The sequence below is a fragment of the Bos grunniens genome, chromosome 7 (genome assembly GCF_055505025.1).
Source record: "Bos grunniens cultivar Pamir isolate PY7600 chromosome 7, Bosgru_T2T1.0, whole genome shotgun sequence".
Lineage (NCBI taxonomy): Eukaryota > Metazoa > Chordata > Mammalia > Artiodactyla > Bovidae > Bos > Bos grunniens.
Genome location: NC_141171.1, coordinates 16215206 through 16230552, shown reverse-complemented (window position 1 = coordinate 16230552; position 15347 = coordinate 16215206). Strand labels below are relative to the sequence as shown.

The 15347-nt window shown below is 46.4% G+C and overlaps 1 protein-coding gene across 4 annotated transcripts in view; it reads left to right on the top strand.

Annotated features, from left to right (window-relative positions):
- The window catches only part of INSR (insulin receptor), a 145624-nt gene that overhangs the window by 81190 nt on the left and 49087 nt on the right, over positions 1 to 15347 (top strand). For all 4 annotated transcript variants that reach the window (XM_086409498.1, XM_086409497.1, XM_086409496.1 and 1 more), the window contains exons 3-5: positions 7137 to 7458; positions 12980 to 13128; positions 14045 to 14189. In XM_086409498.1, the coding sequence (XP_086265624.1) occupies positions 7137 to 7458; positions 12980 to 13128; positions 14045 to 14189 (616 nt within the window). The remainder of the gene's footprint in view (positions 1 to 7136; positions 7459 to 12979; positions 13129 to 14044; positions 14190 to 15347) is intronic.

Below are 15347 nucleotides of genomic sequence, written 5' to 3'. Positions count from 1 at the left end.
CTGAACTGAACTTGCAGTGATGATGAACATATCCACTGTAAACATTCCCATACGGGTCTTTGTGTGAACCTAAATGTTCTGTTTTGTTCTTCACTTCACTTGGCTAAACCCCTAGGTTCTGTGGTAAGGATCAGAAGTATGTGTCACTTTATAAGAAATGACCAAACTGTTTCCCAAACTAGCTGTCCATTTCCGAGTCCCACAGTGTATGTCTTGTTCCTTTTCCCACTAACAAGCTATATTCTTTAGATACTTCTTCCCCCTTAATGCTATCTTGGAAGTGATTCCAACATTAAAATACATCGAGCTGCCTCCATTTTCACAGCTGTGTGCTATTCCATCCCTTTGATCCACATTAATTTATCTACACAGTCTCCTGTCTTGGACCTTTATGCTGTTTACAGGCTTTTGCTGTTGCAAACCCCAACGGCTAATGTATTGTAGGGCACAGAATATCCCTGTCTAGGCATCTAGGTGCACATATGCTCTCTTGTCTGCAGGATAATTCCTAGAAGTAGATATACTGGGGTCAAGTTGCACCTGCTTCCTTTGCTTCATACCACCCCTTTCTCTCTCTTTCTTTTTCTCTTTTTGGCTTCTCTGGGTCTTTGTTGTGTCATGGGGGCTTTTCTCCAGTTGTGGGCTGCAGTTGTGGCATGTGGGCTTTGAGCACACAGGCTCAGTAGTTGTGGCACATGGGCTTAGTTGCCCACACTGCATGTGGGATCTTAGTTCCCTGCCCAGGGTTTGAACCTGCATCCCCCACATTGGAAGGCAGATTCTTAACCACTGGACCACGAGGGAAGTCCCCCATATCACCTGTCTTAAGCCAACTGGCATTTCTGTAGATTTCTCTCTGGAGAAAGGGTCATTTGGTCAGGAGCCTTCCACTTTACTTCGGGAAGTTCAACCAGAGGATGCCTTCTTGCTGTTTGTTTAGAATTCACTTTTCAGTCTTCTCAGTGGGTTGGAGTGAAAAAGCCACTGGGGGTGAAAGTTTCAGGAAGGTAGTGGCTGCTTCTCCTCTAGTGAAGTTGGAGGCCAGGAGCTTTTGGAAACTTTAGGGAGAATTGGGAGGATATTGGGGCCAGCAGCCCAAGGCAGCTAGGGTGGGAGGGTGGGGGACGGGAGATGGGTGAACAAGGAACCTGTGTGGTTGGAAGGGGGAGGTCTGGGTGGATTTTCCATTACACACGAGTCATGAACCTGTCCTGGGAAGGTCCACAGCTCCTGGGCTTCTTGGCATTTTCTTGAAAAGACTGCCATCCTCTCTGGAAGGAACAGCTTGGAGGGGAGGGCATGACATTTTGAGCCAGGGCTGGTGTGTGTTGAGTGTGCTATGTGTTGGGGACTCATTTGGTGTCTATGAACGGGGGCAGGGCAAGGGGCACAGGGAGGGGAGAGTCAGACCCCTCCTCCGTTCTCATCTTGCCAAATGCCTGGTTTTCATAATTCAACCTGGGACGAGGGGTGGGTGGGGGGGAACCACCAGTGGCATTTCTGCTAAATAAGATAAAGTACTTGGAAACAGATGGAAGACACCCAGAGCTGCCTTATTGTTATCAGAGTATAGTCTTCAAAAGTTAAAAAACACAACTGTTAGGCAAACAAACAAATCCCCCAACCAACCAGTCAAACAAACCAAAAAGAACACCAGGCAGCACTTTTAACCCTTTAGCAAGGGCACTAGCTGGGATGGTAAAGCCAAAGCATTTGTCATCACTAAACCAGGAGCACAAAGTTAGATATGAGGACGTTACTGTCCCAGGGGGGCAATAAACCTGTCATCATTGCAGATTATTTCTTCTCTGGGATAAAAATGATTTACAACATATCCATCTCTAAGTTAACATCTGGCTTTCTGGAGTTGAGGCCCCAGTAGAAATAGTAAATCAATCACAGGTAAGTTTCACGGGGGAAGGGGTTGACAAATGATCCAGCCCATTGCCTGCTTGTGTAAATAAAGTTTTATTGGACACAATGTGTTTGTACCCATAGGTCTTCTCTGAGGCTGTCTTCACACAGAGTGCACTTGTTGTGGCATGGAACATATGGCCCGAACATTTGCTTTGTGACCTTCTGTGGGAAAATCTTGCCAGCTCTTTTGCTGGAGAATGAAATTGTTCTCAGGTGGACCTCTTAGGCAGGGCTCCAGAAGAAGTCTGAATGGCCCTGTGAGCAGCCTCTGGCCTTGTGTGTGAGCTTCGGGTCATTTTTTCTTAGCATTGTCTAGGCAGGAAGGTTTATGTGTCTGGGAAGTTTTTGGTAGATCTTTGCCAACAGCTCTTTTGAACCGAAGTGCTGACCCTCAGAGGCAGCCCCAGCCCAGGAAACAGACTCCTTCCTGCTCACACGTGTGCTTTTCCAGAGGGTGGAGTCTTCATGGATCTTAGATAATTGTCTGCCTTCTGTATTGCTTCCTGCCATTGAGTTCCTTCGGTTCCTGTGGACAGATTATTAATAATGATGAGAATACTATTGCCCACAATAACTGCTATCAAACCTATACTTGCCTATTAAATAATCTAGTGCCTTGCCCACATCCCTTCTTTTAGGTGTGAGAAGGAGTTAAGAGGTTATCATCCCCATTTGACAGACAAGAAAACTGAGGCTGTCATGGGTTCTTTACAGAAACCTTTGTGGCATGCCTGTGGGTGGAGAACTATATGCAGGTCACTCCTCCTTGACTGGGTGGACCCTGTGGATGCCTGTTTCATTGTTTAAACCTAGGAGTATCGTGTTCAGAGCCAAAAGATAGAAGTTACGGCTTTGGCCCTGCTGGGTCTCAGCTAAGTAAAAAGTCTTCTCTGTGAGATGGAGATAATGTTACTTACCTGCTCTCCCTGCTGGAGTCTTTATTATGATTAAGTAAGACTCTAATACTCGAATACTTTGGCCACCTGATGCAAAGAGCCAACTCATTGGAAAAGACCCTGATGCTGGGAAAGACTGAGGGCAGCAGAAGGGGGCGACAGAGGATAAAATGGTTGGATGGCATCATCAGCTCAATAGACATGAGTGTGAGCAAACTCAGGGAGATAGTGAAGGACAGAGAAGCCTGACATGCTGTAGTCCATGGCGTCCCTAAGAGCTGGACACAACTGAGCAACTGAACAATAACAAAGAATCTAATGGGGGGTATGGAAACCCTCAAGAACCTCCACAGCCATTGGTGGGTTAACTCCATCCTGCTCCTGTTACCGTTTCTTAGTTCTTTCTGGATCCACACAGAAAAATCAGATGATGCACTTGGGCACAGATGCTCTAAATTTTCCATGTAATTTTAAAAAAAATAATATTTATTTATTTATTTTTGGCTGTGCTAGGTCTCCACTGCTTCACGAGCTCTCTCTAGTTGCAGTGAGTGAGGGCTACTCTCTAGCTGCAGTGCACAAGCTTCTCATTGCCATGGCTTCTCTAGGGTGCGTGGGCTTTAGTAGTGGCGATGCACTGGCTTGGTTGCCTCGAGGCATGCGGAATCTTCCCCGATCAGAGATCAACCCTGTGTCCCTGCATTGGCAGGCGGATTCTTAACCAGTGGACCACCAGGGAAGTCCCTTCACATCTCTTATTCCATGGCTTCCCCCCCCCCGCCCCCACACACACCTTTGGATCATGACAATCTTAAGGAGAATTAAAGTTCCAGAAAAATTTGCCTACGAACCCCTTGCAAAGCTTGGATTTTCCCCCTTCTTGACCTATAGGATTGATTTTCATTGTATAAATTTCAGCAGTGACAGTTATTCAAGCTCATCTGATTGTGTATAGACATTTCCCTCCTTTTTAAGTTGTAGTCAAGCACCCATTTGGTGAAGGGCATGGCAACCCACTCCCATTCCTAGAGAATCCCATGGACCGAAGAGCCTGGTGGGCTACAGTCCATAGGATCACAAAGAGTTGTACACAACTGAAGTGACTTAGCACACACGCACGCAAGCACCTATTGGTGATGCTGTCAGTGGGAATTCTGCCTCTGTTAAAAAGGGGATTCTGACATCTGCTACAACATGGATCAACTTTGAGGATGTGTTGTGGTTTAGCCGATAAGTCATGTCTGATTCTTTGCAACCCCGTGGGCTGAAGCCCCACCAGGCTCCTTTGTCCATGGGATTTCCCAGGCAGGAATACTGGAGTGGGTTGCCATTTCTTTCTCCAGGGAATCTTCCCAACCCAGAGATCGAAACTGCATCTCCTGCATAGGCAGGTGGATTCTTTACCACTGAGCCACCAGGGAAGCCCTAAGGACGTGATGCTCAGTGAAATATGCCAGACACAAAAGGACACACACTGTCTGATTCTGCTCATTGGAGGTCCCGAGAGGAGTCAGATCTGTAGAGATAGGAAGTAGATGGTGAGGGTCAGGGCCTGGGGGAGGGGATGCGGGGATCAGTGTTTCTTGGAGACAGAGTTTCAGTTTGGGAAGGTGAGAAAGTTCTGGGGATAGTTGTACAACAATGTGAATGTACTTAATGCTACTGAGCTGTGCGTTTGCAATTGGTTAAGATGGTCAGTTTTATGCATATTTTGCCACAATTAAAAAAAAAAATGTGTTCCTCATTGCACTAACCACACTCAGCAGCCACAGGGAATTGGCTACCGTGTTGATCAGCGCAGATCGAGATGATTTCCGTCAACGCAGAAAGTTCCACCCAACACCAGTCCTCATGTGGAAATGTAGCTTCAGAGGCCTTTTAAGTTCCCTGGGTCTGGTCGGTGGTGTCCATGTGGGCCGTAATGTTCACTGCAGCTCTCGAGGGTCCTGGGGATTTGGGGGTGAAGACCATGTCCCAGCTTCCAAACCGTGTTTTGAGCTATGCAGGAAGTGAGCAAAGAAGGCATCCTTGGGGAACAGGCTCTGCTTGTGGCCTCAGAGGAACCATCGGTCCAGGGACAAATTTGCTGGCAGCCTGGGAAGGGAAGGCTGGTCGTGGAGGTCCAGGCCAGATACTGAGGGACCAAAATCAGGGGCAAGCAGGAAGTCATGAGTAGTGAGATGTCAGGAGAAAGAGTGTGTTACAAGCTGCTGGAGAACGCCAGAGTGGAGTCCAGCCTTCAGTGGACAAGTTCAATTGCATCAAATAAGAAACTCCAGGCATAGAAATCCAAGCACAGTCTCTGCCCTGTTCATCATCTCTTGCAGGTCACAGCAGAAATACCACCTCCACTTCCCTTCGGCACAGTGCTTGCTGTGTATGCAGTTATACTTCTTTTTTTAATTTAAAAATTGTTGTTATTATTTTGGGGCTATGCTAAATCTTCAGTGTGGCGTGCAGGCTTTCTCTAGTTGCAGTGCACAGGCTTAGTTGCCTTACGACGTGCAGGATCCTAATTCCCCAACCAGGGATCGAACCTGCATCCCTTGCATTGGAGGGTGGATTCTTAACCACTGGACAACAGGAAAGTCCCTGCAGTTATGCTTTTAAATAATGAATATGCCTCCTCCATTAGACTCGTGGGCCTAAAGGCAAACTCTGTGGCCATTGTGTTCCCATAGAGGTTGTAAACATCTGGATCAAATGTGTAAGCAAATGTGCTTTGAAGCACAAATAAACCTTTGGGACATTTGCTTAACCTCCTCTCACCTCAGTTTCCTCATTGTAAAATGGAGAAAATGTAGATCAGGATGTATGTGTTTATACCAGTATGGCAGATACATGCAGGAGCAGACTTGCTCGAGGCAATTGTGTAATTTTCAGGAAATGTGCAGACTGCTTCTTAAACAAGCTGGTAATTCTGTTTGTTTGTTTCTAGTCTTTTCTTTTTTTTTTTTTTTAACTTTATTGGAGTATAGTGGCTTTAGAGTGTCATGTTAGTTTCTACTGTACGGCAAGGTAAATCAGCTATACGTATACATATATCCCCTCTTTCGTGGATTTCCTTCCCCGTTTAGGTCACCTCGGAGTCCTGAGTAGGGTTCCTTGTGCTGCACAGTAGGTTCTCATTAGTTATCTATTTTATACACAATATCAATCGTGTGGAAGTGAAAGTGTTAGTCATTCAGCCATGTCCGACTCTTTGAGACCCCAGGGACTATAGCCCGCCAGGCTCCTCTGTCCATGTAATTCTCCAGGCAAGAATACTGGAATGGGTTGCCATTTCCTTCTCTAGGTTATCTTCCAGACCCAGTGATTGATCCTGGGTCTCTCACATTGCCGGTAGATTCTTTACCATCTGATCCACCAGGGAAGCCCTGGTGTATATATGTCAATCCCAATCTCCCAGCAAGCTGGTATTAAAATTTAAATAACATCAACTTATAATTAAAGAAATTATGTTAAAAAGCAAAGAAAATAAATATTTCGTACTTATCGCTTCCTAATCATCTCAGTACTTTTTTCTATGATTATGCTTTTGAGGTTGCTTGCTACTACTGTTTCTATGTGATTGGATGTATTATTTAATGCTGTGCTACTGTAGATCTCTCGCTGGCTTCACATTCAGTAACTTTAGGTGGGGTAGCTTGAAAAGGACCCTGGTGGGAATATTTACACCATGGAAATTGGCCAGTGCTTTAAAGCAAGAGGTTCTCTACTCCACTCAGTGAAGAAGTTGTTAAACGTTTAAGAGCACATCACTGGTTTGGGGGCTGAAACGAGTTAACAGTTATGCCTGGGAGTTGGGACATCAGAAACTAGCATTTTTTAAAATACGTATTTATTTATTTTTGGCTGTGCTGGGTCTTTGTTGCTGTGTGGGCTTTTTCTCTAGTTGTGACAAGCGGGGGCTACTCTAGTTGCTCTGCATCGGCTTCTCACTGTGGTGGCTTCTCTTGTTGCAGAGCATGGGCTCTAGGGTGCACGGAATTCAGTAGTTGTGGCAAACGGGCTCGGTAGTTGCAGCTCCTGGGCTCTAGAGCAGTGGCTCAGTAGTTGTGGGGCACAGACTTAGTTGCTCCTTGACACGTGGGATCTTCCTGGGCCAGGGATGGAACCCGAGTCCCCTGCGTTGGCAGGCAGATTTTTTACCACTGAGCCACCAGGGAAGTCCAGAAATTTGTATTTTTAACCAGCAGGCAACATGTACTATAGAAGTGAGCCATTGCTGACATGATTTTGTTTGGCTTGCACTTCCTCCTCTCAAGTTGCTGTCGCGGCATTGGTAAAGCCGTTGACCAGCTGTTTTCTTTCTCTCTCCAGTGTGTCCGACCATCTGCAAGTCACATGGCTGCACCTCTGAGGGTCTCTGCTGCCACAGCGAGTGCTTGGGCAACTGCTCAGAGCCCGACGACCCCACCAAGTGTGTGGCCTGTCGCAACTTCTACCTGGACGGCAGGTGTGTGGAGACCTGCCCGCCCCCTTACTACCACTTCCAAGACTGGCGCTGCGTGAACTTCAGCTTCTGCCAGGACCTGCACAACAAATGCAAGAACTCTCGGAGGCAAGGCTGCCACCAGTATGTCATTCACAATAACAAGTGCATCCCCGAGTGCCCCTCTGGCTACACGATGAATTCCAGCAAGTGAGTCCTGAGTGTGGGTTCCCAGGGGGCAGAGGGCAGGTTGTCAAGAGGGAAAGGAACATGGGGTTGGTGCTGGTAGCACCACCTGTTAAAATTGTGTGAGAAGCTAGAGTTGATTGGCTATGAGCGAGGAAGCTGCTGATGATGCGTGACACGGTTGGGTCTCTCAGATGCCATTCTGGCCTCCTGGTTTTGGGCACTGGCCTTTGGAGAGGGAGTCAGTGACCTTTCTCTTGCAAAGGGCCAGATAGTAAATACTTTTGGCATCTTGCATACCAAAAATTGAAAGCTTTCTGTGCTTTTCATTGGAAACAGAAGTCCTTAGTTTCATATACAGTCCTTTATATGGCCTGATTGCTCCCACTGATGGAACTGTCTATCACAACCCAGGTCAGAGCTCAGATTTTTTAAGTGTTTTCTCCAAACTGGATCTGGATCGTGTCCTGAGGTTAGCCTGGAGTGCAAGGAAGAAGGACTCAATTCTAGATTATTCTCAAGGCTTTGTTGTCTTTTGAAGGACAATACCATCAAACCATTTCCTACTACTTGGGTGAGAAAAAGCAGGGTTTTCTCTCCCCAGGGGTGAGTCAGATTTCCTCCCCACACCTCAGACTTTTTGTTCACACTGTTAGCTTCTCGGATGAGCTATTTTGGGGGCTTGGGGCTGGAACAGAGTTTTTAAAAAAAATCTATTTCCTGGTTTTTGTGTTGAAGGTCTGAGAAAAAAAAAATGCCACAAAACAACACAAAAACAAATCAGAGATAGACGCACGTCAAGGGGCCTTGAGCTGACCTGCTTACGTAAAACATCTTCCCTCTTCAGACTTGGAAATGAGCCAAGTGAGAGTGTTCTGGTGGGAAATTTTATTGCCCTGGGTGGGGAAGATGGGAAGGAAAACAACCTTTATTCTGGCTCCCAGGAGCTGCTCCCTGAGTGTTTGTGAAACCTGCAAGTACAGTATGTTTTGTTTCCCTCATTTTTGATAAAACCTATCACGTGGCTTTGTGGACCAAAAATAGGCTCCTATAAATCACCTTTGCATTCCAGACAGAGCTATTTTTTTTCTTTTTTGGGGCCAGTTTATCAGTAAGATTGGGGAAATGACCATATTCCTCTTGATTTATTTATTTGTTTCATGTTTGAAATAAAGCAAGGATATTAACATCTTCCACTAAAAGACACTGGCTTTAAATAGAAGAAGGGGTTTTTTTTTTTCTGATCATAACAAAGATATGAAAAATGGAGCAACTTCCTTTGATGTTTTCCTGATGGCAGTGGCCCCAGGATTGAAGCCCCAGGAAATTAACGACTTGTCCGATGATGCTTGGGATCTCTACTGAATGAAAGAGGGGAAAGAGGGGGATGTTAATTATGACCCATTCTGGCAGTAGTTGAGGGCTTCCCGGGTGTTGCTAGTGGTAAAGAACCTGCCTGCCAGTGCAGGAGACATAAGAGACTTGGGTTCAATCCCTGGGTCGGGAAAATCCCCTGGAGGAAGGCATGGCGGCCCACTCCAGTATCTTGCCTGGAGAATCCCATGGACAGAGGAGCCTGGCGAGCTACAGTCACATGGAGTTTGCAAAGAGTTGGACGCGACTGAAATGACCCAGCACGCAACATGGCAGTATGTTACTTTGTCAGTTAAAAAAACTTTTTTTTCTTCTGAAGCTTTTATTTTGTGGAAGACTTAAGGGCTGTCATGTTTTCTTATGTGGTTTGATATCAAATGGGGCCAGATATGCTTTCTTTCTTTCTGGTGGCTCTATCTGGGAAGTAGTTCTTGATGTTTTTATAGCAGAGAACAGTGAACCCATGTGGGTTCACTATATTCCATCCGTGGTCACTCCGAGATACCTGGTAGGGTGCTCTTCAGTGAGATGAGGAGTATTAGATATTTGGGGTGCATGTTAAGGGTGTGATGGGTATGGGGCATCCCTGTCCTTCCCCCCTACCCCCCGCCCACCTTCTAGAATTCTCTGCCTCTTGATCTTTGCGTGACTGGATTTCTCCTGGGTCACCCAGGGCATCACAACTTAAAATTCACTTCCTTTGAGACTTCTTTCCTGTGTGACCACCCCGCCTGAATTAACCATCTGGCTACCCTTTGGCACATCTCTCCATTTTAACTCTTTTCGTGCTCTTTACCACTGGCTGATATTTTCATTGTCCATTTGTTAATTTTCGCCAATGAGACCGTAGGCTTCAGAAATGTATCAGCTAGCTCTTGCTGTGTAACAAACCTCCCCAGTACTTTGTAACTTATAACAACACTCATTTATGGTTTCTATTGATTTTGTGGGTTGACCAGAGGTTTATCTGGTTCGGCGTGGGTCGGCTCTGATGGGATGGTACAACCTAGCCACTCATACCCTGCACGGGCAGCTGGGGTCTCTCTCCATGTGTAGCCAGGAACGGCAGGCTTTAAACTGTGTAAGTACTTCTTAAGCCACTTCTGTGTCACATGTGCTAATGCCTCAGCCAAAGCAATTCAGAGGGCCACACCCAGATTCCACGGATGAGGAAGCAAGACTCCATTTCTTGGCTGGAAAAGAACATGTAAATTTCCCACAGGGAAAGTTGGTTGTTTGTTCACTTGTGTGCCTGCGGTTTACAACCGGCATTGGCAAAGGGCCAGATAGTAAATATTTTCTGCTCTGAGGGCCATATGGTTGCGGCTACTCTACTCTAGCCTTATAGAGTGATAATGGTCATAGATGGTACTCAAACCAGTGGGTGTGTTCTGATACAGTGCTAGTTACAACAACAGGTGGCCAGCTGGAGCTGACCCACGGGCTGTAGTTTGCTTATCCCTGGCCTGGAGGATCATCTGTCACATGATAAGTGCTCAGTGAATATTTGTAGAACCAACAAAAGAACCCAAACATTTGGTCATTATTCTGTTTCCACCCCAGCTGCTCTGACACCAGCTGGGTGTACTACAATAGATGTCAACATCAACCACCTGGAGTTGGCATCAGACCCACAAGTTAAAGGCTTGGTCCTCTACCGGACTGGCTTTACTTCACATGCCAGCCACACTTTGGGGGTCCCCAGGGCAGGCACGTGGGCACTAGTGGTAAAGAACCCACCTGCCAATGCAGGAGACATAAGAAATGCCGAGTTGATCCTTGGGTTGGGAAGATCCCCTGGAGGAGGGCATGGTGACTCACTTCAGTATTCTTGCCTGGAGAATCCCATGGACAGAGGAGCATGGTGGGCTACAGTCCTTGGGATCACAAAGAGTCAGACATGACTGAAGCGACTTAGCACACACACATGCAAGAGCACCCACACTGCTGATTGGTTGGCTATACATTTTGAGGTTCCCACAAACCCACTGGGTTCAATAATTTGCTGGGACAACTCACAGAGCTAAAAGAAAAAGGCTGATGGTCCAAGCCTACGGATGGTAGCACCCTGGGTGAGGGTGCCTACGGAGCTCACCTAAGTGTACATCACATAGCTAGCTCTGCAGACACTGCCCCCGGCGGGTGCCCTATTTATGGCTGGGCCAACTCTTGCTGCGCTTCAGCAAGAAACCATCAGGCAACTTTAAGGAGCAAGGTTTGTTATTCACAGGTCCTGGAGGGCCACACAGTGAGGTCGTGGGAAGGGGAAGGAAGAAGGGAGAGAGGGAGAGAGACACACACAGAGGAAAAGGCGGGGCGGGGAGAGGGGGGGAGAGACAGAGAGAGGAAAAGAGAGGGAGAGAGGAAGAGAAAGAGAGGAAGTGGCCCTTGGGAGGTCTGCTTTTCTTAGGTTCTGAGGGCAGAGTGTCTGGGGTTTGATGGCTTCACTCTGTGGTGAATTTAAAGCTCAAGAGCAGGAATTGGGGCACAGGAAGAGAGAGGCAGGGTCCATCAAGTGGTCAGTTATCTAGGTTCCTCAGGGTTTTCTGAAAGAGGGATCTTCAAGGGTGAGGGCAGCCTTGTTCCTTATCTAGTTGTTTTCGTTACATTTTACTCAAGACACATGTCTTTTGAAATAGATGCCTCAGCAGTCAAAAAGCTTCATGTCAGGCACTTACAATTACAGCTTTATTATTAAGGAGGCACAGAGGATGAGGGCTGGGAGAGTTCCAGACACAGGGCTCCCATACCCTCATGGAATCAGAAACATCAGCCTTACAGCACAGCTGTGTGCTCACCAACCAGAAAAATGGACTAAGTTGGTGTCCAGGGTTTTTCTTGGGGTTTTGTTATATAGCTGTGATCTATTGAATCACTGGCCATGGATTTGAGCTCTATCTCCAGCCTCCTTCTCTCTCTGGAGGTCAAAGCGATGAGGCAACCTTCCAACTCACACATTTGACCTTTCTTGTGACCAGCCCTCATCCTGAAGCAACTAGGGGTCACTACTTCATTAGCACAACAAAGATGTTTCTATCGCTCAGGAAATTCCAAGGCTTTTGAAGCTCTGTGCCAGGAGCTGGGCACCAGATGTGTTCTTTATTATACCACCATGACAAAGATCCTTCTGCAAAATTGAATAGGCAGAGGTGTAGAAATAACAAGGGTAGCAATGATACCACTAGTAAAAAGTGATCATCATAGCAAAGGACTAATGGTTTTTGTTTTTTAAGTGCCAAGTACTTTAGATGGCATATATCATTCAGTCATTCAGTGCTCATCACCACCTGCCCTGTGAAGCAGATACTCTTATCGTCTCTATTTCACAGCATGTGTGCCTGCTAAGTCACTTCAGTCGTGTCTGATTCTTTGCAATCCAGTGGACAGTAACCTACCACTCCTCTGTCTATGGAATTCTCCAGGCAAGAGTACTGGAGTGGGTTGTCATGACCTCCTCCAGGAGATCCTCCCAACCTAGGGATCAAACCCAGGTCTCCTGCACTGCAGGCAGTCTCCTTCATTGCAGATGGATTCTTTACCAACTGAGCCACCAGGGAAGGTCAGACCCCACATAGAACAGCAGACATCCCATCACCTTGCAGTAGCAGCCTGAGTACCACTAGTTGGAGTAAAATCATTAGCTCTGCACAATTGGTCACTATGGTTTCGTCAGGAGTCCCATCAGTTCCTTGTAATAGTGTGAGTTCTATCTCCAGGGTAGTACATGATTCCCCATGGGGTACAGTGGGAAGACCCTCTCTTTGGGACAAGGCAGAAGCCCCATCATTTTGGCATGAGTACCCTGACCTTGGGATAATGCTGTAGAACCTGTCACCCTGGAGAAAAGCCCTAAGCCTATCCCTTTAGACAGTGGTTCTTACCTGGAGGGGGCTTTTTGCACCTCCTTCCCCAGGGGACAATGTTCGGAGACATTTTTGGCTGTCATGCCTTGGATGGGAGGTGGTGTTAGCATAGTATGGGAGTGCAGGGAGGCTGCTTAACACCCCTCGTGTGGAGGACAGCCCCCAACAGTGGAGAATTCTCCAACCTCAATGTCAGCAGTGCTGTGGTTGAAGCACTCTGCCTTATGGTCACTTGGGACCCTGTGCAGCACGCTCTCTGCTGTGTGTGTGTGTGTGCGTCCTGATCTTTCTCCCCACTCTTTCTGCAGCTTGATGTGTACCCCTTGCCTGGGCCCCTGTCCCAAGGTATGCCACCTCCTGGAAGGCGAGAAGACCATCGATTCGGTGACATCTGCCCAGGAGCTCCGAGGCTGCACCATCATCAACGGAAGCTTAATCATCAACATTCGAGGGGGCAGTGAGTGCTCTGGGGGGAGGGGTTGCCGCCTCCTGGGATCCACTCTCCCTCTGAGCACACCAGGACAACAACCCAGAGACCCATCAGTGGAGTCATGCAAGGAATAATGTGCTTCCAAACTTGGGGTTCACAGCTCAGTCCTAGACCCATCACAATATTGTAAAGTAATTAGCTTCCAATTAAAATAAATTAATTAAGAAAAATGGAAATGCCTGATGTCCCAACTCTCAGCTTGGAAAATAAGAATCTTAGGGTGGGGACGAGGAGGGGCAGGGAGCAGCAGAGAAGTGGGTCCAGGACTGAGCTGGGACATCAGGCATTTCCAGTTTAAAAAATTAATTTATTTAACTGGAGGCTAACTATTTTACGATTTTGTGATGGTTTTTGCCATACATTGACATGAATCAGCCACGGGTGTACATGTGTTGTCCCCCCCCAGTCCCAAACCCGCCTCCCACCTCCCTCCCCATCCCATACCAAGCAGATAGCATGACCTCTTTTGCAGGTCTGGGAACTGTGTTTCCAGAAATTCTGTCAAAGGCAAAAAGTACTCCTTTGTTTATTTATTCAGCAGACGTTTATTGAATACTCACAGTGAATAAGGCCAAGTCCATGCATGGTGGATCTTGCAAATAAACAAATGAATGTATAATATAAACCCAGGCAGTGGTTCCTGCATTGAAGGGCAACAAAGCAGGGGGATGGAGGGAGCAGAAGTTGGCCGCATAATAAACACATTCAGCTTTGCAGGCAGGACAGTCTCTGTCATAACCACACTGCCTTATAAATGTGTTTGAAGCTGGGCTCGCAAAAATCATTTTCAGCCCAGAAGTTAACTCTTCACCATGGGGAATTCTGGAAAGGTTAAAATATTTTGGTAGAAACCCACTGGATATTCATTCTCTCCTTTCCTTAGACAACCTGGCAGCTGAGCTAGAGGCCAACCTTGGACTCATTGAAGAAATTTCAGGATATCTGAAAATCCGCCGGTCCTATGCCCTGGTGTCACTTTCCTTCTTCCGGAAGTTACGTCTGATTCGAGGGGAGACCTTGGAAATTGGGTATGTGGGCCTGATACTGTATCTGTGGCCTCACTAGGAAGTTTGTGAGTTAGAAAATCTTAGGGTTTTTTTCTGTCAAGACAGGGAAACAACCTAAGTATCCACTGATGGATGGACGGGTAAAGAAAGCATGATGTATATGTGTGTGTGTGTGTGTGTGTGTGTGTGTGTGTATACTAAGTATCCACTGATGGATGGACGGGTAAAGAAAGCATGGTGTGTGTGTGTGTGTGTGTGTGTGTGTATACCAAGTATCCACTGATGGATGGATGTGTGTGTGTGTGTGTGTGTGTACTAAGTATCCACTGATGGATGGATGGGTAAAGAGAGCATGATGTGTGTGTGTGTGTGTGTGTGTATGTGTGTGTGTATACCAAGTATCCACTGATGGATGGATGTGTGTGTGTGTGTGTGTGTGTGTGTACTAAGTATCCACTGATGGATGGATGGGTAAAGAAAGCATGATGTGTGTGTGTGTGTGTGTGTGTATACTAAGTATCCACTGAGGGATGGATGGGTAAAGAAAACATGATGTATATGTGTGTGTGTGTGTACATATATGTAATGGAATATTATATAACCATAAAACTACCTTTTTTGCCAAAGGTCACACCTTTCATTTGGATTCTTCCAATGACCTCCTTGCTGGTTCTAGAACTACCAGGACCATCCCACAGAAATATAATGCAAGTCACATATGAGACTTTAAATGTTCTAGTAGCTACATTTTTAAAACTTTAGAAGAAATAGGTGGAATGAATTTTAGTAATGCCTTTTACTAAACCCATTAAATCTGAAATGTTATTTTGACATGGACTCAATATCAAAAAATGATAAACAAGATCTTTTACATCCTTTTTTTTCATGCTCAGTGTTTGAAATCTGTGGGATTTTTTTGCTGTTTTTTTTTTTGTTTTTACTTCTGATACAGTTCAGAAGAGCCACATCACAGGGGCTCAGTAGGCAAATGTGGCTGGTGGTCTCTGTGTTGGATAACACAGGTCAAGCTGCTGTCCATTTCCCATTCATCACGTCCTGGTGGCCCACTCATGAGTCTAAGGCGTAGGTCTACCTGAGTTACTGAGTTGTTATAAAACCTTCAGCGGCCCCCCTCTGTCTGCCGAGGAAGCGCATGTGTTCTTGGTCTTGGTCTAGCAT